This window comes from Habropoda laboriosa, unplaced genomic scaffold (genome assembly GCF_001263275.1).
Source record: "Habropoda laboriosa isolate 0110345459 unplaced genomic scaffold, ASM126327v1 scaffold40, whole genome shotgun sequence".
NCBI lineage: Eukaryota > Metazoa > Arthropoda > Insecta > Hymenoptera > Apidae > Habropoda > Habropoda laboriosa.
In genome coordinates, this window is record NW_017100231.1 from 6,133,771 (window position 1) to 6,158,541 (window position 24,771).

Sequence of the window (24,771 nt, forward strand, 5' to 3'; positions counted from 1 at the left end):
TGAGGATTTAAGGATTTGAAGGGAGATGGCGGTGGTATTTGATGGATTGTGATTTAAAGCTGAACTGACATGAATGGTAGTTGGATGATTTCAGAATATTGTGAGGATTTAAGAGGAACGTTATGTGTATATTTAGTGATAGTGTACAAGGAAATACAGAGAAGTGTGCGAAGAATGAATGGATATAAAGGTTAGATTAGAGTTGTGGAAAAAGTTATGTCATTGTAGCATTAATGGTACAAATTGAGGTTATAATTCATGAGGGATACCCCAATGATATTGTTCGAAGATTCATAATCATAAGGCTACAGACTTGCTACTTTTCTTAGGTATTACCACTTTTTCTTTTGACAAAATATTTAAACTTTTCCTTCCTGGTGACGTCTTCAAACAACCTCTATCTACAAGAACTACTTTGTTGCACGAATCACGTAGCGTTATATTTTCAAACTTTCCAAACTACGAGAAACTTCTCCATCTGCGTGTTATATAGTCTTACACACGAAACATGCGAGCTAGCTTTTCTGAGAAAATTACTTAGAACATCCAGCCAGTCCAAGGATAAACTGCTGTGGAAGCAATAAAATACCTAGTCTTATGAAACATTACATATAAAACTTCGTATTAGAGTATTGTCTCACAAATATCATAATATATTAAAATAAATTTATTTGTCCGCTTAAATTTCTGATTTTTATTCAGATCAATAATTTAAATCTAATGCTGAGAACTAGGAATAGGTAATAGTTATAAAATATGTTGATTAAATGCTGAAGAGTAGTTTTAGATCATCAATCTTCAAATATAAAAAAAAAGTGCTACGCCATTGTTCATAAAAAGGATCATATTCACATATTATTTAACCTTACTTCATCGAATTAAACGTTATTAGCAATTAGAACATTACACAAAAACAAAATTCAACCGTAAAAGATTTGTACAACCTACAATCCTCTTTAAAAGCTTTAGAATATCCTCTTAACTCTAAAACTCTGCATTAATCTTCCTATATATTTAATTGTTTCCGGGAATTTTTCAGGAAGTTCATTAAAATTACCATGTAATTTAGTAGAATAATTGTATCTTCATAAGGTAACATTTAATACCTGCAAAAGACATCGTTAAAAGATTTAATATTGAAATATTACATTTTGCATAATGAAAAACATATTAAATATTAATATGACAATTATTCATTTTTAAATTTATTCTGACATTTCCGTTAAGTGACTAATTCAAACTAGTAAACAAAATTTCCGTGTAAAAAGTTACGTTATGTTAGGTTTCCATACATAAACATTGAACTATTGCATTTTTCTTCATAACAAAAGATCACTTTTCTAAATCCACATACAGTGTCTTACAAATTTCAGTACAAAATTTACAAGCCTCTTCTATAACTGAAAATTAACAAAAAAAAAAGTCATACAATTAACTTCCTAAATCTTTTACTAAAAAATTAACGTAACCAAATAAATTTGATTTGAAATGATCAAAAAACAATACGGTAAAGACAATCTATGCACAAAAAATTTCCTCCAGATAAACTTCTTAACAACTCAAGAAATAGATTTCCTTTCTCAATGTCATCGATCCCTCACTCGTCAATACGCTGCCATTTTTGCAGCTGTCCAGTCCACTCGCGACGGTTAAACGAGAAGGATAATATCGAGAAGGTCGATTCGCAATTGCGTAATGCGCTTCTAAACGTACACACGTCGCGCGTATATCCGTCCGCGAGACAGGAGAAGAGAGTTCGTGTCGGTAGAAGATCTTCGCATTGGCGAAGATCAAAGGTAAGAATTTCACGGAAACTCTGCGGTGTCGTATATCTCGCGCGAGCAGCAGCGTCGCGAAACCGCCGGATATATTTCTCTCAGGTGGATTTCTACACTACCCCGCGCTATCGGGCCATCGACTCAACGTTTAACACACTCATGCGTTTTCACCTTTAATATCGACACTTCGTACTTCATAGTAACCCAGTGTGAAATTTATATCTGTGAATTGTATTACTCTTACAATTTTTTTATTGTTCAACAATTACTAATCTTTTTTTCTAGGTGAATAATTTTTAATTACGAAAAACGTTTTAATAAATTCATTTTTTCAACATTTATGGAAAATACTGCTTTTTTAAACAAAATATAAAAAAATGATAGTGCAATATTTTTACATGTGTATAGGTAATGTTTAAACATTATTGATAAGCGTACCCTTCAATTCCTTTTACAATAGATTTTCTTTCGTTACGCCCTAATCCAACCTAATTCTAAACCAACCCCTAACCTATAAGTTTATACACTCTACTACAATACACACTGCATACACGACGACAATTTACATTTTTACCAACCAACAACACCAAATTCAATATCATCACTAATAACGTTATAATCCACAAACATAAATATCATTTTTCCAAACACGTATGTAAACATAAATCTATCCGGCAATCGATGAAACCAACACTGAAGAGTACTTTTATCACGAAGCCAGCAATACCCAGTTATAATTGCTCTTAATTACCGTGACTTGTCCTCTAGGCCGTGTATAATCGTTCGATTAATGGTCTAATGAACGTGTAGCATTCGGTTTCACCGCGCAGAGACAGAGGCTACGCGTACGCATAATAAGCGTGCATGTAATCATCCACAATTGAATACGCACCACGCGGTTAAGGGACCATGTAATCCACGACGACAGAAGAACAGTCGCCGCTCCTTGTTCTGTGCGGAGACGATTGCTACGCTATTACAGACGCCCGTAACGACATAGTAACTACCCAGACGGGACTGCCTCCTTCCCTTCCCCCTCTCCACACAGTCCTTCATGCTCTCTCTCTCTCTCTCTCTCTCTCTCTCTCTCTTTCTCACGCAGAGATGCTGTGCTCACGTATATGCTTGGAAGCAAACCAGTTGGGGTTGGAGAATGCAACTATTAAGCCTGCTTTTCAAGCCACATTCGAATGGGTCTAAAAGGTTGAACTGTTTGAAAAATTTCAAACGATTTCGATGATATTTTTCTGTATATGTTTCATACGTGTAAAACGTTGTTTTTTAGCGTTTCAAATATTTGATTAATTTCAGTTATTTTCTTTTTTAACATTGAGTATGTGTACCTAATGGACGTTAAATTTTGGCGGGAATATTTGAATGTGAAATTGAAGTTTTTGTTATGTGAATAATTTGTTTGGAAAATTTGAAATATTAGAATAAGTAGAATTAAGTTTTTGAAAAAGTTTTCGAAGTATTTGAGTAATTTAACTTGCAGCGTTCGAAGTATTCGAACTATCTGCTTGAGATATTTGAGACGTTCGAGCATTTGAATAATTTACTTTGGCTATTCGAGACATTCGAATAATTCGAATGAATTTTTTGTATATCTTAATTCGAGTTAAATTTTTGTTTGGAAATGTGTGAAGAATTTGAGTGGTCTGAATGGTTGTTTCTAATATTCGAAATGTTCAAACCTGCAAAGTTTCAATATTCAAAGTGTAACCTTATCTAACCTACCCTGTTCTTGGGTATTCGGAATATTCATAGAAATAGAATAATTTTTCGACACATTCGAACAATTAACATTTCGATTCGATTTCGATAAAACTATCAGCATAATATATACAGTAATAATATTATCAATGCATACGTAAGAGATTACGTAAGTGGTGAGATTCGTGCCGATTTAATGTGAAAATATGTGGAAAAATACTAGCCTGAATAATCATTGAATATTTCGAAAATCATTAAATCGACATTTTACTTCTGAATCAAATTCTCATAGATTATAACAATTCATTAATTAATTTTCCTTAAAATTAAAAATTTAAAAAAATGCAATATAAATAAAAAGTATCATGACAAATATATAATATTGAAATTAATTTTTGAGATTATTCACAATATCTTATTACGTAACATATTACTAACATCCTCAGGGACGATAGGAATGTAAATCTGAGATTCGAATATGAGATTTCAAGAAATCAAATATTTCGCTGTTGGCACGTTCATCTCATCCTTCGAGTTCGCGGATAACGTATACAAGTGTTTTGAGTTATCATGTAACCTCGAGTGAAATATACCAGACGCAAACATTCGTTGCAATACAACGGTTCCGTTTTGACACGAGGATGAACAGATTTTTAATATTCGTAAAAACACCAGGAACAACAAACCAAGTTAAAGAACAATCTTTTCTTTTTTTTAAACTTTAGTTACAGTTCCATAGAAGATGTATCTGGTTACAAAAAATTATAATATTTACAATTTAATTTTTTGTTTTTATGTGCCACTACTTTTTAACCACCCTGTACGTAGAACATACGTATACTTAAATATTGATATTCAAAGCTTCAATATTTTCGACGAAATGTACTTCCATGTTACATACCAAGTTTTAAGGTTGACATCCTGTCTATAAGATATGTAAACCTATGATAAAATACGAAAATATACACAAATTTTGTATTAAATATTTTTTACCATATTACTAAATTGTACTTTATTACTTTTAGAACACCCGGTATATAAAACGCACACCCTGATATACCAGCACATATACTACAATTCATTGCTCCTCCTATGAGTAAATATTTTTTTTATATCTCAAATCTTTTAAATCTTTCATCGTCTTTTAGACAGAATTTATAAATGAATAAATAACGATATTCGACGTTGTAAATTAAAACAAAATCACTACCACAAAATCTTTAAGCGTTCCTCTACTTTTCGAACACTGTGTATATAAACAGCAATATATCGGTACGCAATACTTAAGTCCTGTTTTCGAATAAAAAAATGTTGAAAGATCAATTAGTTTTACACATCTTATGTGTGTAAAATATAATCATCCAAATGTCGGTATTCGACGTTTTAATTTTTTGTTCCGAGAAGTTCGCGAAAAGTTTACGCAACGACAGTAACGTGCGCACTGTGTAAGGTAACGTACGGCGCGTAAATACCAATACACACGGTCTAGGCGTTATCTCTTTTTCGGTGAAGGCCTGATGAGCGCGCGCGTTCTCTCTCTCTCTCTTTCGAATGACACTCAGCGGCCAAGCACATCTGTGAACACATGCGGGTGTCACGTTGTGTGCCGCAGTTGTCGCAAGCCAAACAATGGCCACACTCTTTTCTGTCTCCGCACTAACTCGTTACATAAGATAAACTAATCTACCAGAGTCACTGTGTGACGAGTCGTCCAATGAGATATCGCGTCCGCCAGGCCAGAAATTATTGCGGAGACCGCCCACGGCGATATATAAAAAAATTTCATTTTATCTTTAAATGAACATAGAAGAACGTGGTCTAAATTTAATTTTCAAGAAAATTAATTTTTTACTATAAGAATTGTTATATATGTTTGACATTAGAAATGAAAAGAAATACCGTGTATTCAATATCACAAGTTTTATTCAGTATTCAATTTGTACAGATTCGGTCGTTCTCAAAATACCACCTCATTCGAGCAGCTAACCCTCTCGACGGTATCTAAAAAATCACACAAATTTCAGTTTTCAATCTATTGTAGATAACACACGGATGCGATAATGCGAATTATGTACTGTCACGCGTTACTCTCTGTAGCGTGCAAAAATATTAATAAAACGCTAGGATTAGATCCCGACGATATACAGTTTTATCTTAAACCAAATGTTGCTCTCGCCCGTGATAACACCGTACGGCTTTTTTAATGGCCGCGTGGGCTACTCGATTATCCAACTACATTGATGCGACAGATTGGCTCACATGCATCCCACCTCTCACCATTTTCAACGTGAGAATTAAAAATATGTAAATTAAGATATTCATAATTATATATGCCATGAATACCAATTTTATATCTGTGATATTTACAAAAAGACACGTTAGAAACATTTTCTACAACCGTCATAACCTAACTTTCAATTTCTATAGTGCTTTAACTACATAATTTTTGGTTATATGTTTAATGAAAATGTAGTCTTGATTTACATGGTAAACGGAAAGGTTAAGTGTGCACAAAGAGACAAAGCACGGAAACATGAAAAGCGCGCGAAGAATATGCGTGCATGTACAAGAGAGCGCGCGCTCCGCAAATGGGTCGAAGTCGGTTTGACAAAGGAGCACAGCGGAGAGAAAAGGTACAGTGACCTCTGGCGATGGCTCGTGCTCGGATGATGGCTTACCAACTGGTACACACCGTCGGCCAAGGCCATTAATACCGATGCATCCCGCGCGCACCGTAGAAACCGACGCGGCGCGACGAAAAATCGAGTTATTTGTCTTGTCCCCCTCGACTAACGAACGCCGACCGCCCTCCAGACCGGCACACATCAACGATAGAGGTTTCAACAGTCCGCTCGTGTGTGTGTATGTGTGCGAATAAAAGCGACGCCGCTACGATATTGGAAACTTTTGTGTTTCGTCAAAAATGTGATTGAATTTGAATATTTTGGACGTTGGATTTTGTTTTGAAAATGTGACTAGGGAATATATAGACTTTGTTTTATTTCTGGAACTGGTGTTTGGTGAATTATCTATTTTAATAATAAAGATAACATATATTTCGTATATTTAGTTTTGAATCAAGGTGACAGTACCAGGAATTCTATAACGTGTCAACTCGACCGGTTATAGGAAGTGGAGCACATTTTTATGCGTACATAAAACGTACAGAATCTGCCTCTTCCTGTCATTAAATGCGCCACATCCACACTAGAAACCTCCTAACGTGCAGGTAGAACATTTTACTGGTAGTTATAAGCTCTGTTCGACGAAACTAAATATTTGAAACCTAAGCGGAAATACTATTAGCGTTTGTGATTTATTCGTCAACTTAGCAACCTTACCCCATTCTGTTAAGCACTTCGTGAGATTTTGAATATGTCGTAAGATTTATTGGTTATATTCACGGTAATAATATCCTTTTCTTCGATCCGAACATCTAAGGCTGGTACACTTTGAATCGCCATAAAAAGATCGAATGAAAAATCAAAGGGAGAAACACAAAGAGTCAACAAAGGAGGCAGTGGCAGCGACGCGTTTAAAAAGTTGCGAGACGTTTTCGCGTTGGCAAGAGAACGTCGATCGCCGAGTTCGAATTGAGGCGATATGCTTTCCTTTGGCTGTCCTTTATCCGTCTCACTCCTTCCTCGACTAACGGTGTGCCCATCTTACGACGCTGGAGCGTATACCTCAGGCTATCTCTATTTAATCTCGCCGCGGCAACGTTGCCGTACCTTAGCCGCCACGAGACGTGCTCTCGGAAGTGATCTACCCTCGGTTAGCAGAATTGGCAACGTCGCACGACACGGCACCTCTCCGCGCGCGCGCGCCGTCTTCTTTCCGCACAAACGCTTCCCTCTCGCTCTCTCTCGCTTCCACAGCGTTAGTTGGTGCCTCGACCGCGCGGCCTCACACGCGACATTCGCGAAGGAGGTAGTAGGTGTCGTTACCTATGACTGAGGGACGAGCAAAAAGAGGAATGCTTCCACTGCGGCGAATCATGCGACCGTCGAAGTAATACTACTTGCTCAATCCTTTGAAACGAGGTTATAGATTCCTAGGATGTAACGAAATTGTAGTTTAATTTCTTTTTAGATACAGATAGATTGATCTTTTGGAATTACAATACAAATTTATGTGTACACGTTTGTATAAGGTTGGGAACAAAAGTTGCAGCATTTGACAACAATGTAATTGAACGACGAACCATACAACTGATCGATTTAACGGTATAGCCGTACGTTCACATGTCCACGAAAGGTATGCCTGTCAAAACAGGAAATGCGAAAAAACCTCGCGTAAGAATATTTCATTCCCGATAAATTCTATTCTAAGCAATAGAACATCAGCATTGAGAAAGCAAACACTTATTCTCCGTATTCCAAACTACCGAATCTATTTTTCTAAGAAAATGTTGTTTCATTTAACGAAAACATCCTTTCATTCGTTCGGAAGCTCCGATTATGGATTTTTCCCGAAAAAAAAAAGGCTAAATAGCTCACAAGTGGTGGGAGTAGGGGAGGGAGGAGCAGATGACTATTTTTTCCGCAGCAAAAGAACGAATCTTCAAGTGAAAAGTACTTCGCCAATTTGGACACGGGGGTGCACGTCAGTGGAGCGCGTGCGTGGGACACAGTGATGCAGAGGCAAGAAAGCAAGCAAGCTAGCAGCAGCAAGCAACCAACCAGGCATCTCAGTCTCTTCGGTGTCCCCGGCTGCACATGTGTGCAGGGCATGAGGTCGCTCTCCTCGTCGTTCGATGTGTGAGAGCTGGGCTGCCCTCTCCCCCGCGTGCTGCTCGAACAACGTTGCCAAGTGTTCGATGCTTGGGCGGGCGGCGATGCCGGTATGCGTGTGGCAGGGCGCGGCGTTGCCATATCGACCGTACCTCATCACCGGGGAGCGAACCAGCAAGCCCCACTCTGCCTCTTCATCGCAATAGCGATCGTCTGATTCTATCTCTTTCTCTCTGTTTCATTCTCCTTTTTATTTACCGTCTTCCTTTTTTTCTATTTCCTTACTCTCTTCCACCGACCTTTCTCTTATTGTCTTCCTCATTCTTTTTGCTTTATTTGCAATCGTTTTCCACCATACTTCCATTCTATTTCTTCTTATATCTCTCATACTATACTATATACCCATGACTCTCACTCTCTCTCTCTTTCGTTGTATCTTTCTTCTTCTGTTACACGCTCGCTCTCCGGCTACTTCGAAGCGATGTAAGACGCCGCGGCACCTGACTGACTCAGCATTACTGACTTCGTCGTGGATTCCTCGCACGCTACACGCACTGCGTATAGCGAGCAGACCAATGCCAGACTACGGTGCGTGCCCATTCGACAACCGCCGAACACTCTCCGTATAACAGTCGCGCCCTTGAACAAGCCGGACACACTCGGGAGAGCGAACGTACACGCTTTCCCTCTGCCTCCTTCTTTCTTTCTATATGCGTGTGTGTATGTGTGTGTGTATCTCTCTGTGCTCTTCTCGTCGCATCTCGCGATCTTGGTCTCTTTCTCTCGGGGCTTCTCTCGTTCGCAAGGGGGTCCTCCCCCTTATTTCTCGTTCGTTTTTTCCTCCTTCTTCTCCTCTACCACTCCCCACTTCGCGCTTTTTCTTGCCGGAACCGGTAGGAGCGTAATGTTCCGCCACTGGTTCTTTGACAAGATGTTACCCCGCGAGAAAACGTTGATCTTCAACATTTATTTTCCGCCTGGTTTACGCCTATGTTTTTAACTGGTTGCTGACTCGATCACAACGCGATTCGGCGATTTTACGCGTTTACCTCGGACCGTCTCGACCACAGGGAAACCACTGCGGACAAGTCGATCATGTTCAGAGTGGTTTAACTTCTATTTACCATAATCTGTTTGAATATAAAAATTTCTTTATTGTCTGGATAATATTATTTTTCTTGTATACTTTACATCATTTTTTCCTGACTAAAATAATGAAAGTCACGTTGAAATACAAGTTTCCGGTGAAATGTTTGAGAATTTTTTTTAACATAATAAGAAATAGTGATTGATAACGGGTTTAATTTTCTAACTGGCTGACGCTTTCAAAATGGGAGCCTAAGATAAAATATTTAGATTAGCAGCAAACTGTGCAAGACTGACGAACCCAGCGCGCTTGGTATGCAACAGTGAACCGACATGAGAGGAGGCGATACGTATACCTCGAATATTTCTGTACTCTTATAACTCCACGGATACGTATAGCGCGGCGGATTTGCATCGTATTTCATTTTTTTCTGTAAAAAATTTTAACGCCTTCATTCTTGATTGTGAAACTTTCGTTGAATTTATCTTGCAAGGTTATTTCTCAGCGGTACCGTACCGATTTCGCGCAGATAGAAAATAAGAACAGCTTGCTTAGCGCCTTAAGCGACATTTATTATTTTCCCGGAACTACGGATCGAGTTCAGCCGCGATTTTGATCGACATTTAACGTTTCCATCTGGTCACCGGGTATTAATAGCGTTAAACATTTCGATGTAGCTGAAATATTTTTGTAACTGAAGTAACAACAAGGCACTCTTTTTGGGAAACTAGAAGAGAATTTTTCATATTTTAAAGTAACTTAAAAAGTTTATAACAAAATATTTTTTTTCTGTATTTGCAATAGTTTGATTAGAAAGTAGTAAAAAGGTTAAAATAAATCAAGATAATTTTTTTTAATTTCCTCCAAAAGGATTTCTCCTTTTTTTTAAATTTTTGTCTTTGTGTTGAAATGCTATTATTAGGAGATATAGATTAAGATTTATGATCAATTAACCAGGAAACTGATTCTTCTCAATCTCTACAATCAACGGTTTCAATGTTAAAATGGGCGCGGCCACACAATGCATTCAATAATGCTATCAAGTTTTCTGCAATTTCATTATTGTCATCGACTCCACACAGTACCGTTCCAGATAGAGCTAGGAACACGATTACAACTGGAAAATAGAAACGAAGATAAGGGTTCAAAGTTTCTCTTTGTTATAAGAACACGCGGATAAAGAATTTTGACTCTTTTATAAAAATTGTTAACAACTACTTTTTAACGAATACAATTGACAAAAATATGAAAAAAATACAAACTTGTTCAGTACGTTATTCTTTCCTTTGAAACGGCAATAAAAAATTATAAAAATGTGTATTTTTAATACTACAGTTAAATGATGATTCAAAAAAATCAACAAAGGAAAATAATTATTCCACATGTACAAAATGAATGTTTTATGTAAAATATTATTCCAAAGTACAATGCAGTTGTAATAAAATTACAAACATTATGACACAAATATATTCAAAATTTATTCATTAAACCTGAATACAAAAGTTGTAATCAAATATCAAAGCAATGAGCTGCATTCGCATATAGCATTGGTATTAATTTCATTAAATGCAATGCAATATTAAGCTTTTGTAATCAGATAATTAAATAATCACGAAACACATATATATCAAATTCCTAACCTATAAAATTTGCTCATTTATTCTGAAACACCATGTAGTGTATGCCACAATAAAAGTTTTTAATTTACAAACAAATATTCCGACCCAATCAGCTCTCCTTTTCCCCCCAACGATATAAAATTCCTAACCTATAAAATTTTTTCACTTATTTTGAAATTCCCTATTAGCATGTATACAGCATAGGCTTAAAATTTTCCAACGAGTTAATTAATAAACTTCGAATAATTTGCAACGCAAATAAACATTCCTATCCAATCAGCTTTCCTCTTCTTTACAACGTAAAAAAAACGATTAAATTCTAGAAAATTATTAGACGTCCAAACAGGAACAGTATACAATTCGTATTTCCTTCATTAAACGTAAAACTGCGTGACTGCGGCAGTCAGTCGTGTCGTTCCTTCAAATGACTGCGAGCAACTTTATGGATTAGAAAAGCAAGCGTAGAACGCACACACGACAGGGCAGGCTATAGAAATCCAGCTCGAAGATCGTTATAATTTATTTACAATTTCCTGTGGGCGCGCGCATGAAAAACCTCCCAGATGTATATCCGCCGAGAGAGCGCGCGCACGTTTCGAGTTATCCAATCGTTTCACACTCTTTACCGACGCCTCTGGCTCGCTGCTAATAATTTCTACCTCTGTGTGTACACTTTCACTTCACGGCGACTCTACTCCTTAAGCAGAGTAGCTAGCGACTTCGCCCCGTAACGCGCTGCTGGATTCGCGAACGCGCGAAGACATTTTTTTTCCCGCGTCTTTTTTGCCACCAAACCGCCATGCTGCCGGGGAAAAGTGATCGACAGACTTCGAGAAAAGATGGCGGCGCACGCGTCGCACGCTTGATTCGAAATACTTCGCGAAGTAACGAATTTTTTCATGAACTCCAATAGTTTTTGTCTGTGAAGGATGGAAGGAAATGTGATTTCTATACGTAGCTCGTTAGATCATATTTTCTGGTGAAAATAATTCTTTTAGTGTAATATTGACTTTGTGGTGTGTAAAAGAGTAAGGTTAATTTTAAATGTAATATCTAATTTGTAAATATACGTTACTGATATACAGTCGTCATTGCTATCTTAATAACAATAAAATAAAAGGAAAGATAAAAGTTTTATTTTTCTCGGTTTGCTGACCTATTAATATCGGAGTCATCTCGATCTCGAGTCAGAGATATACGGCGAGTGCTTCGAGAACTGGAAGGGATAACGCCATGACAGTTAAGCGAGCAGAAACAACGACAGCTAAGGGTGCATCACTATAATTACAAATTATAGTTGGTGTTTCCTTCCAATTCACTCATCTTGCAAACTGTATTTCATTATTCACGTTGCATTATATTTTAATATTTTAGTCTGAATAGTCTGTACGATGAGATATGTACCTTGTCAAATGTACATATAGAAATTTCAAATATACGATGTACCAGTTTTCAAGTTTAAAATAAATTAAAAAAAAAAAAAAAATTCGAACAGTACCAGTCTTCAAACACGTTCATTTAAATGTAGTAGAAGTGTCTGTGTAGTGAACTCATGGTTAGTGTGCAGCATGATTCAAAGCTGCATTGGAAAACCCAAATTGATTTCCATAACTGACTTCCGTAACGAATCACCACAAAAGTAGTCACTCGCATTTCATGCTTCTTGTAGGTTATGTAGTTAGTCAAACTTGTTATCATTTAAATTTATTCTCTACTAGAGTCTTAAATAACTTATTGAAGATTGCAAGAGAATGACTTTGAGTTTCTTTTCGATAAATGTAGATTACTGAATGAATAAACTGAACATGAAAAAAGCGAAATACAGAAATGCTACAAAATTCCTAACCTCTCAGTTACATTAGTCTAAATCAAAAGTTCAGCTAAACTAAAAAATTATGTCAAAATACCTAAAGATAGTAAGAAGAATAATTCTTATCAAATTCTTCACAATCTTATTCTTTTTACCCTAATCCTGAACTGAAAAATTTATTCACCTGAGACTGACTCCATTAACCATTCAACCAATAATCCACCCAAATATAATACAGAGTACTTCAAAAAAATTGGAAGAAACTTTTTTATAAAAAGAAAACTGATGACACAATATTTTATCTTCAAATAGCTTCCACTTGTTCACCATTATTGTCAACACATTTTTAAAATCTTCTCTTTGGCAAAGAAAAGTATACATATACAAATTATCCATATAAATGTTAACGTTCTTTTGAAACATCCTGTATAAAACACATAAAACACCTATATCTTTTCTGCTAAACGATATTGTCATAACTTGAATTCCAACAGCGCGATCAAGTTGCCTCTCTCTATAGTACCGTCGGGCAGCGCGCGACAAAAATGGCGTCCTAGCTGCTCGAATCACAGATCCGCGCTCCGCGATGCATTCTGAGCGTAGTCCCGACCCGGCCGCAGGTTATATAGTCTAGCGAGCTTCGATCACACTTGTTGAGGGGAAGCACTCGTACACCGCGCTACCTCCACCTCCTCACATGATTTTCTCTCTTTCTCACTCATTCTCCCTTCGCATGCCACTTCTTTCTCTCGCTCCTCTGCTCTCTTTTCCCCCTCCTCCTCGCAGCCGCGCACCGTCTTCCCACCTTCGGTTCATGATCTATCTCCCACCCTGAACTGCACCTCTGTGCAAGTGACCCTGACCTTGCATCAACTTCCGTATTATTCGGATGCTTGGATTTTTGGCAAGATTTCAATTCGAGGATAATTTAGAAAAAAAATAGTTTTGTGTTTTTTCGATTCGTTAAAAGCAGAAAGAAATTTAACGAGTTACATTATATAATACTTGGTACTTTGGAACTATTAATAGGTTGGCAATATAAGTTTTTGTAATATGAACATAATGGATGATGGCAACGTGGTCGGTTTCAAGTGAACCTCCCTGTATAGTTGATGCTACTGTTGCCGTTACTGTGACACATCAGGCATGGAGAAGCGGTTAATTGAACGTTGCGCGAATCATGGCCTAGATTGGGATTTATAGTATCCAACAGATGAGACTTAATACATCGAGCCGACGGCACATGGAAGACGCTTTCGTTGGCAACGTTCTATCCGTTGGGTATCGAATTTTTGCGCTCGAACCACCTGGACACTCTTCCCTTACGAACGTCTCGCGTTGTTGCCTCTGACACTCGGTCACTGTGAAACAGTATATTCCGCCTTGCGTGCTCCGTTCGACATGGATTCAAAATCATATACGTTAGAGGTACTAATTTTGTGAAAGAAAGTTAACATAACCTAACTTTTCACTTGTACGATATTCAAAATTCTACAATTTTCATCAAAACTAATAAGTCAAAACTAATATGTGAAGAAATTTAATCAACGAATAAGAAGTAAAAAGTTGAAGTTCGATTCATTTAAAAATACACCATGACTCCCTCTTTGGGAGTCACTGGTGTACAGGTTATGTATGGTTCTCGCGAGGGGGCTATACCCTTGACGATAACTTCGATGACGAACGCACACCGTGCTCTCTCGTCTCTATGCGGCTGCCTGCACTTTTTCATCGGTGTGCACCATCGCGAGTTGAAAGAGGAGATTCGAAGTGTAAAGCGAGAAGAAGCCAGACACGCTTCTCTTCATTGTGCGGAATGTACTCTGTAGTGCGCGACTTTCCGGGAAAGTGACAATCTGCCGAAGTATTTCTCACAAAGAGAAGAAGGATACCAATGCATCGTTTTTGTGAAAGCATACATTTCGAAGATTCTTTAAATTTTAGGTTAGGTTATAAATTTACGAAAGATTATATACAATACGAAGCATAATTTTTTTTTTCTTTGCAACTGAAATGAAATTGTAGGTGTGAATTTTTATTTCAAATTTGAAGTGTTTGTGAAAGTCCGTACGTTATGAAATTTTCGAATTCTAAGAGAGGAAATGATATTAGAAAGCTGTTTAGGCGGGTACAGGGGATAATTACGCAAAAAGTGCGAGTGTATTTAAGGAAGAGCGAATATTGACGGATGGTACGTTAAGATGTTACCAGAAATGCAACGAGAAAGAGAGAAGAGGTGAAAAGCTTCGCCATGTTATACGCACACACAAGTGCACATATACGTTTATATATGTGCATATACAACGAGTGCTGTCGAACCGTCGCTTGGTTCTTAAGAAAACATAGAACAGTGGTTCTTGTTCTTATACGGAGAAAATAATTACTGTAAAGGTAAAATAAAAATATTTTATAATCAAAATTGTGAAAATATAAAAAATTACGAGAATTCTATCTGATGAAATAAAAATTTGTCAAATTGGTGTAAATTGACAAGAAACTGATACCTGTCATCATTGAACTATTACAATATTTTATTCTACGAATATAAAAATTGAAAAGACATAAAACATGTAATAAAATTATGAAAATTTTATCTCGTGAAATATTTTGATGATATATGATTATACATGAATCTCTTTTTTACACACGTGAAAAGGGAATGTGATTTTTTTTTATTCGGGTAAATGTGTTTCTTTCAAGGTTGCAAAAAAAAAAAAAAGGCAACCTTGGTTTCTTTCAACGGTGAACACTTTCATGAGCGTAATATTAAAGACCATTCACATACAAAAATCACGTTCCCAATAAATTATTTTAAACGGGAGACTGACTCGGTCCGCCTTGACTTTAAATGCGAAAAATATTACTTAGACGTGGATGGAATACAATGAAAACGCGACTGAATGGTGACGTAAAGCGTCAGCAACAATGCTAACTTAAAACGAAACAAGAACTTTAACATTTGAATTTTAATTAAAAAAAATTCAATTTTAAATATTCAAATGTTGATTAGAAAAATTAAGTATCAAAAATACTGCTTTCATAGAAAATATTAAAAAAATTTCCATTAATTATTTAAAATCTTTGTCTAAATTAAAAATTTTCTTAAAAATAAGCAATTTTAACTTTCGTTAAAAAATTAAATACTAAAAAATACTAAACAATTTTGCACAATATTAAAATTTGTTTAAAGGACAATTTCTCAAGTACGAAAAAAAGCGTTATTTAATATCACGATAAGCTTACCTTTTAAAACAAACCGAATTAACAATGCGAACGGAGAGCAGAACCAAGGATACCGCGATTAAATCGTTTCAATCGCTTCGTTACTCACCACTGTACAAAGAGACCTCGTTACGTTACACGAATCAAAAACTACTACGTGAATCAAACGGACGACCAATTATTTCATCGGAAAGTCTGAATCACCGTTCAAAGTTTATAAACTACATTCAAACGTATAGTCGAACAATATATAAAAAACAGATTCATCATTTATGCTAATAAAAAGTCACATAAAATCAATCCCACCATTCTCATATACAGGTTATTCCAAAAAAAGTGGACTCATTAAGGAAAGCAGTAAAAACATTCTCTGTTCTCTCTTTTCTTTTTTTACATAAAATTTCATTTTTTACAAAAATCTTTTAATCCATCTATTAAAATACATCTACAGTGGTATATTTGTTATGCTACTGTCCTTACATCTTCTTGACTTTTTAGTAAATAAACATTCATATAATATTAAAAAATTTAACACATGAAGAATTTGTATGTGTACATATTTTCTTTTCTTTTCTTTGCAACAGATTGAAATGACAATGAAATTATCTTTGGAATAAAGAAGAAAGGCCAGAGACTCTTTGAAAACAAAATGTATTTGTTAATATTTTTTTGAAGCACCTTGTATACTGATAAATAATGTTTGTTTTATTTCATCTCTGCCATAAATTTCTTTAGAGGCAATTTTGCTTTAATCATCCTGTGTAATAAAGGAATCAACGCGCAGGCTATGATAAAATATGTAAGCTTATTATAAAAACAAAAAATGTCTAGATACACTAATCGTCGTGATTTCTACAAAATTCGTGGATTGTGATGTTGCGTGCGCGTATCAGTATCGCGCGCGTGTAAATTACTGTTTATAAACTCAACGGCGAGCCCACGTGGCGGTCTGCGCAACGTCATAACTGGCGAAATAGAACCATATTGTTTTAATACTTTTTTCCCCCTTCCTAACCCTTTAATTAAGATATGTATTAAAAACATTATTCAAAGTACATTAAATAAGTTATTTTCTTTCGCAAAGAAGAGAAGATTCCAAGAACAATATATTAACAAATACATTTGTTAATATGATATATAGTATTACCACGATTTTGTTTTCTTTAACAAATGTATTGTTTCTCTTATTTCATCTTTACCGTAAGTTTCTGTAAGACCAAATTTTCTAAAACACCCTGTATAATGAAGAAATTAACGCACAGACTGACATAACAATGATATTGTAGAATATACACGTAAATGTTCTGTTTCTCTAAAAAAATTATTTCCATGTGAGTGTATTTTGTTTTTAAGTACTTTGTATAATGATATGTAATCTATCAATTTCTAGAAATGCGTGGTGTATATATCACAAAATTGTATTTACATATGTACATATGTACAAGATGCCCAAAAAGATAAAGTTAGGTTAGGTATACATTGATGCAGAATATTGAAAAAATCAGCTTTAAAAGTATATACAGCAGTTTCAACTGAATTAATCTTACTTGAGAAACATTTGACATATACTAAAATAAATAAATTGTTCAAATTTATCATACAACTGCGACTGATAGTAGTACATTCGCAGTCAAAGGGTCAATGAGAAAGGCGTCGTATACAGAGACAACACTTGAGTGGACTTTTCCTCCCACGCAACGCTATCGAACAGAGAAAAACGTGGCTACTTCATGAAACGATCATTTTCCCGCGTTTCCGCGGCGCATTCCTCGATCATTAATCACACGCGACGGATCGAAACGACTGTCCGCGTAAATGTACAATACACGCTATCGTTCGTAAGCATTAGGGCACGTATTATGTTGGTACAAGAAATAGTGTATAATTTCGATTATATTTTACAGTCATTTTAACTATCAAGTAACCAAAACAAAAAATTGATGTGGTTTTCAGTGGAGGTCAATCAGGTTTCATAAACACCGGTCAGTCAAATAATGCACTTCGTTGTTCAGCGAAGTTGGGCTCTCTTAAAATGTCTATTAAATCGAACATAATTCGGGTTTGCGTATCATTTATTTAATAGGGGAAAAACTATATAAACTTTTTGGGTTACTTAACGATAGTTCTACTTTTAGTATAAAAATTTCAAAGTGAATCATTTTTCTATGATCTTAATAATTTCATAACGATGTTGAAGGTTATATTATGTATTTCTACGTATACACCGAACAGTAGTAAGGAATGCGCGCTTTTCGCGCTAGGTCCACCCCCTCCACCCCTCCTTCGGGGGCACTCGTGTGCTCGAAATTCGAGCTAGGTAAACGAGCCGAGGTGAACCGAATCGAGCACCCGATCGCTCACGATGATACTTCCAGTAATTCGCGAACCTCGGAATGTGGTGGAATGACCCGACTACTTTAATTATTGACACGTTTACTTTGGACGGTTTTCAGTTAAAAAGCGCTAGAATGTAGAATAATTGAAATTGAAAACTTTCATCGTAGTGCATTAAGCTTGTTTCTAAGTGAAATTTAGTAGTTTATTGATATCTTTGTATATGCTCAGGTAGTATTTTTTTCTTTTTTTCTGTTTACATTTTAAAGATAGCAGAAGGAACAACTTTATTTTTATAGTTCTGAAAAGTGTATAACCTAACCTAACAATACATCGATTCACAAGGTGAACATGAGAAAAATAATTAATTTTGGTAATTTAAATTGTCGAGAGTATTCGAATAGCATTTTAGTTAGTGATAACAATAGTTTTACTTTCAATATTTAAAGACAATCTTATCTCACATGTATGAAATATCTTAATAGACAGATTGAAATAGTAAAGACGAAACAAGTTCACTTCGTGCTTTCTTCTTCCGAGTATTCGGACAGCGATTAGTTTTGTACTACTCAAGACAATTATATAGAGTTACGTATTCGAGTGATTTTATCGTTCAAGAAGGTACGTGTATTAAAAGTGCCTGTGAGTACGTTACAAATATCGCCTGTCCTAGAATTGAATGAATAAATTACAGCAACATGCGGTATGAGTACAAATAACAAGAAAATATTGTGGAAAAGTATCTTGAGAAAATAATACTTTTTTCCTTTGTCGTTAAAAACGTGAGAAAACGTTCGAAAAAATAACAAAAGAATTGAATAGTTAATTGTAAGGTTACTTTACACACAAAAAAAAGCAGTTATTTTTTTATTTTATCTGGAAAAATTACAATTAATTTTCTGAACATTACCTTGCTGGAATTTCATTTTTGGCAAATTTTCGGAGAAGCATTATATATAACCATTAATAGACGATAAAAGTATTGTAGAAATACGGAATAACATAATCATAAAAATAAAAGAAAATATATTGATAAAGAACTGCACTTAACCTGTTCAAAGTACAATTAGTATTGACACAGATGATTAATATTGTAAAATAAGATATTACTTCTTCCTTTTTATACTGCACTATAAGAAGAGGATATTTAATAACTTTTTGTTACTTCTATTTAGAGTACAGTTTCCTTTTTGCTAATGGTAGACAATCCTATATGTATATTTTCAATGAAAACATCCTGCATAGTAAACTACAAACTTTTAACAATTCAATATAACACGCAAATAATAAAAATATAAATTTTTTGCTAGAAAATATCACATCCAAGATTATTTTTTTAATAGATATAAATTCCCTAGCGTTCAAGCCTTATCCAACATTTTAATTTGAACGTAAAAAATATAATGGCAACAATTATGTCATGATTTCGAAAACAAGAAACGAATTCGCGGTAAGAATTGCAATAATTAAACAAAACTGAATAACAACAGCTGCTATCCTTGGAATTTTGCTCACTGATTGGCCATAAACGTACTCTGCGAGGATTATACCTATAAAATGTGGATATTCTAGGGTTATTTTGTATATTTTTTAAACGTGTCAGTAAAATTTCCTGTTCCTTTCAGTTAACTATTCCTAAAACCCTATTACAGCGCAAAATAAGAGAAATAAAATTTTTCTTTTAATGTAAAATTAATATTGCAAATCCGCTTTTACTTCACTTCTAATTTATGACTGTAAAAAAAATTCCTATAATGTCCGGTACTTTCTTTTCAACTGAAGATTGAACATAGAGAAGGTTGTAAGTGTCAATAAAAAAAAGTTTCAAAAATTTTTTCGCTACCAAACTTGTTTATTAACAAAACATATCAAAACTTATTTTTTACATGTATCACACTACTTTATACCGGGTGGTCCATAAATCGCTTTACTATGTAAGTTTTACAACATAATAAAAACAAAACACAACAATTTTAAAACACTTAAAAGAAAGAAAAATATTCTATTTTTAAACGGTAAAGCGATTTATGAACCACCTTGTATAATCTTAAAATATTCTTATTTTAATATTTTAATCTCATTAATTAACAAAAAAAAAAGAGTTTAATATTATAAGAAAAGATAAAAGTTCAATGGCACTTACAGCCTTTTTTATGGTCGTCTTCATTTTTTCTTTGTCAATTATTCAAATTTGCAAATGGCGCGACACACACGCTCAAAAATAAACATCCCATTCTGTCGATTTCGTACAATTATACGAATTTGGCGTACAACAATGTATGAAATGAACGCGTGAGCGCAAACACTGTGGCCGTCAGTGCGCTGAAGCTCTATTCACACATTGCACTAACGACACGGAAACAAATTACACCCGGGCTACGTGATATATCCGAATTTTTTCGCTCATTAGACCCGCTGGGAATTACGCTAAACAGCGCATCGCGAATCACACCAAACATACATATATTTTCTTCAGTACGGAACGAGTAGGAAGAAAAAAAAATGACAAAACGAACGAAAATATTTAAAAAACCATAGGGAAATGTAATATGCAATTGTATGGACTCACCTTTATCCATCCTCCATGGGCAGTAACGACAACGTACAGCAAGTACAGATCTATATCTTTTCCATTGATTTTCGGATTTTTCTTAAACGAAGTCCTGAAAAATGAGAAAAGCATAGTTTGTAAAATTTGTATAAATTGAGTAATATAATAAAAAATAAATAAAATCGCTTGAGTTACAAAATGTGAATTTTATATTATATTTGTAACAGTAAATATTAAAATATAAAAAGAAAGCTAACGTCTTATTGTTATTGCATATATTAATACAACGTACAGTTCAATAAAAGAAAAATTTATACAAAAAAAATGACGTTAAATAATATTAAAATATTATGATCAATAACAACAGCAATGAATCAGAGGTTATATTTAAAATTATAAAAAATTCAATATGTATACGTTCATATTTTACACGTTCACAACGAATACGCCACTTCTGTAACACTAAAGATTCCCACTGAGGTTAAGATCGCTTGGTATAATCGAGAACGCTTTGTTTCCGTTTCCGAATCGAGTAAAACACGAACACAATGACGTAATAAACGGCAGCGTCTTCGCGTGAAATGATGCTCAGTTATTCGAAAGCTCTAAGCATGTATCAGAAATCTAACTGCCGATCCAAAAAAGCGTGGCATTTACAACGCTCGTAACGTCGGTCGACGTAAATTGCCTCTTAAGAGGGAAAAAAAAAATCAACAAGTTCACTATGATATTGTTCATTTTCGATTGTACGTAACCTCAATCGCAATAAGATACGCTGTCCCGATAATCGTCGATAAAGAAAACACGCGTAAACAAATGGCTTGCACAAAGGCGAGTGTGTCTCTGGGAAACTTTCAACCAAACGTACATAACCTCAACTTTATCCACACACTGTACGTAGGAACGCTAACCCGATTTACTTTCGAACCAGACCCAAGATACGATTGTGAATTGTATCGTAATGATGATAGAATCCGATCGGGTAAAACGTAAAAAAAAAAGTATGAGATGAAAACGAGCAAAACGGAAAGAAATAATTATCGGTGAGAATCGAGATAGAGGTAAATAATAGAACAATCGAAGTAACGAGAGAGAGATGGTCTTACCCTCTGGTCTCATGGAAGTGACGGAGGTCCTTCATGAAGTTTTCCCTCTCCCTCTCGTAGGTGACGGGGTCCTTGTTGAGGATCTTGGCCATATTCGCGAGTGCTATAGTGCGTGGGCGTGCTAATCGGGGTGTGCTCTGGGTTTACAGGGCACGTAGGGGCAGCAGGCAGGCAGAAGAGAGGTGCACATGTGAGCTCATGAGAGCACATTTACGCCAGGAGCGTCCTGGTGCTGTGTAGGAGATGGACGCGCGAGGACGAGGACGACCACGGGTCGACACGGGGTCGCGACCCGCTCCCGACATCGGGTCGTCTTGTCCTGGCCCGAAGCTTTTCCCTGCCGTACACCGCCACCCCGGAATCCGGCGGCACCAATATACACGAGCGGCTGCTACTACCGTGTCCCTCGCACTGAACTCGCCACGCGTGGGGAAAAATCCCGAATCGTTACACGTAGTAGGTCCACACACAGTAGTCACTACCGATCAACCGAGCGAACCGAGTGTGTTACGAGCTGCACACGGGGCCGCAACGCGACTTTCCTCGCGGCCCGATCGATTCACCTGTCACTTGTCAACGAAACGCCTCCGATCCGTGGTTGCGCCACACGCACTCGCGTACCAATGATGCCCGTTGTACCTCGCAAACCAACGAATTCACCCGCGCGGTACTTAGCCGAGCGGCAGACCGACTCTCGAGAGGCGCGATTCCCTACGAGCGAACGCTTGACGTGCGCCCGTATATCAAAATGGCGTCTCCTCCTGCCTGGCATCCATTGGCGAAGCCACAGCCAATTTCCCGTACGCTACGATAGCTACGAGCAGCGCCGACCCTAACACACCGCGACACCGTTTCCGCTAGCACACACCTCGTACCGCACGCGGCACACCCTCGCACACTCTACGTCATTTTACGCGCGATACCGCGTTGCCCCGACCGTACCACAGCCTAGCCCTCGCCGCTTTTTTACCCTCGCCGAACCGTACAAACAAAATCCCGGGTCGCGCAGTATTTTTACTTTCAAAATGGTGTGGACCCCCCTCGTCAGTGGCGCACCGTTTGAATTGATCATGGGCTTCGCCGATAGAGGCGCGACCTACTCTGGGATATTATGCTGACATCTAGCGGTTTGCATGTAGCGTTACGTACGCTTTCAAAGTAACTGCTTTTTCACTGTACTGCGCATGCCCTTTTACGAATATGTTCTCTTTACTTTGATTCTGATCTACCTTTTCCGAAGTTTACTTTCAAAGTTGTTTTATATCTTTAATTTCAATATCACGCAACAAGTAACGTTCAGTTGGAATTTAGATTTTGATGAGGCACTTCTTGTAGATTTATCGTTTGTGGTATCACATTCAATTTGTTGCATACTTTAAGTTGATTTCACAAAAATGCTAATTCATTGCAGTTTTATCGAGGTTTAAAAGAACTGTACGAAAAGGTTATTATAGCAGGGAGATAATAATGAATATTGATATTACTCACAACGTTTACCACTGAAAAATGTATCACCATTATAACCTTTTTACGAATTCTCATAAGAGCAATGCCGCCATGACGTTATTTGACCAATAGCAACACTAAAAATTCACCAGTATTTATTAAGCTATTAAAAATTTTGTTACGTTAATAAATTTTTACCATTTTCATATATATTAAAATTGTAAAATATATACAGGATATAAAACATTTATATGCAATTGTAATTTAAAATCCCTAATTTTTAAATATTTTTAAAACGACAACTGATTCCTATGAAAACGTACCAGAAAGATTTTTAAAGTTCCCCTTATTTCTTACTTCCTATGAATTTTTTAAAACTTAATGTATCAAATTTTATATGTAACTTTTTCTTTGTCATTTATTTTATTAAATCTTCTTCCGTAAATTTAAAATAAACACGTTATTGCTAACATAGTAATCTCTTTACATTCACCTAATTTCTCATCCTTGTATGGTTAGAACGTCTTTGTGTGTTAGTGCCAATGCAATAACAGTATGATTTAATTGTATTGTCTTAATTGTCTGTTCATAAAAAATGACTTACAAACGTAAGAAGTATCACAGAGGAGATACTCATTTAAAAAAAGGGTGGCGAACCAAGAGGAAAACGAAAGATTTAGATGAGGTAATACAACCTAACCTATTTTTTATTTGAAACCACTTACGTCACGTGGATGAATATGATCGGCAATTGTTGTGCGACATTCTTTATTTTAGATTGATGAAGATTTGAAAGATAAAAATATAACAAATTTACTAAATCAGGAAGTTGATTTAGACAAACCTGGAGCAGGCCAATATTATTGTGTTCATTGCGCGTAAGTATTCATGTTATAATATAGTATACCATTTTAAACAACTTAACCTGCATTGCGACACGAAATTTGCATTGGTTACCCATGCATGTAAACAACTATTCTTCGCATCCAAAATCCAATTCTTTTAATATTTTTATTCATATATCGTGAATATTTAAACAAATTTCTTTTTATAGGAGATACTTTATAAATGATACTGCTTTACAAGATCATATTACAACAAAAGTACATAAACGTAGATTGAAAGCTCTTGAATTGGAACCATATTCTATTGAGGAATCAGAAAGGGCTGCAGGAAAAGGAAACTACATTGCACCACAAAAGAGAAAGATTGAGACAATAACACGAGATAATTTTAATATGGATCTTGAGTCAGAATTTTCTTCAAAATCTAAAGTGGCAAAAGTGGATGCATAGGAATTAAGTTTCATAAAAAGCAACACTTGCCTCTAACTATAAAAAATAAAATTTTTTAAAGATTTTTTTAAATATTT

General features: G+C 35.9%; 2 protein-coding genes across 2 annotated transcripts in view; one reads left to right on the forward strand and one right to left on the reverse strand.

Moving 5' to 3' along the window:
* LOC108571634 (AT-rich interactive domain-containing protein 2-like) overlaps positions 1 to 22,045 on the reverse strand; it is a 64,678-nt gene extending 42,633 nt beyond the window's left edge. The window contains exons 1-2 of the mRNA XM_017933723.1: positions 21,954 to 22,045; positions 20,866 to 20,959 (exon numbers count right to left, since the gene is read on the reverse strand). Of these exons, the coding sequence (XP_017789212.1) occupies positions 20,866 to 20,959; positions 21,954 to 22,045 (186 nt within the window). The remainder of the gene's footprint in view (positions 1 to 20,865; positions 20,960 to 21,953) is intronic.
* A 1,882-nt stretch (positions 22,046 to 23,927) lies between these two features.
* On the forward strand, positions 23,928 to 24,771 carry LOC108571561 (zinc finger protein 593 homolog). The gene is made up of 3 exons (XM_017933629.1): positions 23,928 to 24,084; positions 24,177 to 24,277; positions 24,454 to 24,771. The coding sequence occupies exons 1-3, from the start codon at positions 23,995 to 23,997 to the stop codon at positions 24,692 to 24,694; spliced, it is 432 nt and encodes a 143-aa protein (XP_017789118.1). The 5' UTR covers positions 23,928 to 23,994; the 3' UTR covers positions 24,695 to 24,771.

What these genes read in the sequence shown, in the direction of transcription:
- LOC108571561 (XM_017933629.1), top strand. Translation starts at nt 23,995, where the DNA reads ATGACTTACAAACGTAAGAAGTATCACAGAGGAGATACTCATTTAAAA. An exon ending in AAACGAAAGATTTAGATGAG is followed by an intron (nt 24,085 to 24,176) that starts GTAATACAACCT and finishes TCTTTATTTTAG; the next exon opens with ATTGATGAAGATTTGAAAGA. An exon ending in TATTATTGTGTTCATTGCGC is followed by an intron (nt 24,278 to 24,453) that starts GTAAGTATTCAT and finishes TTCTTTTTATAG; the next exon opens with GAGATACTTTATAAATGATA.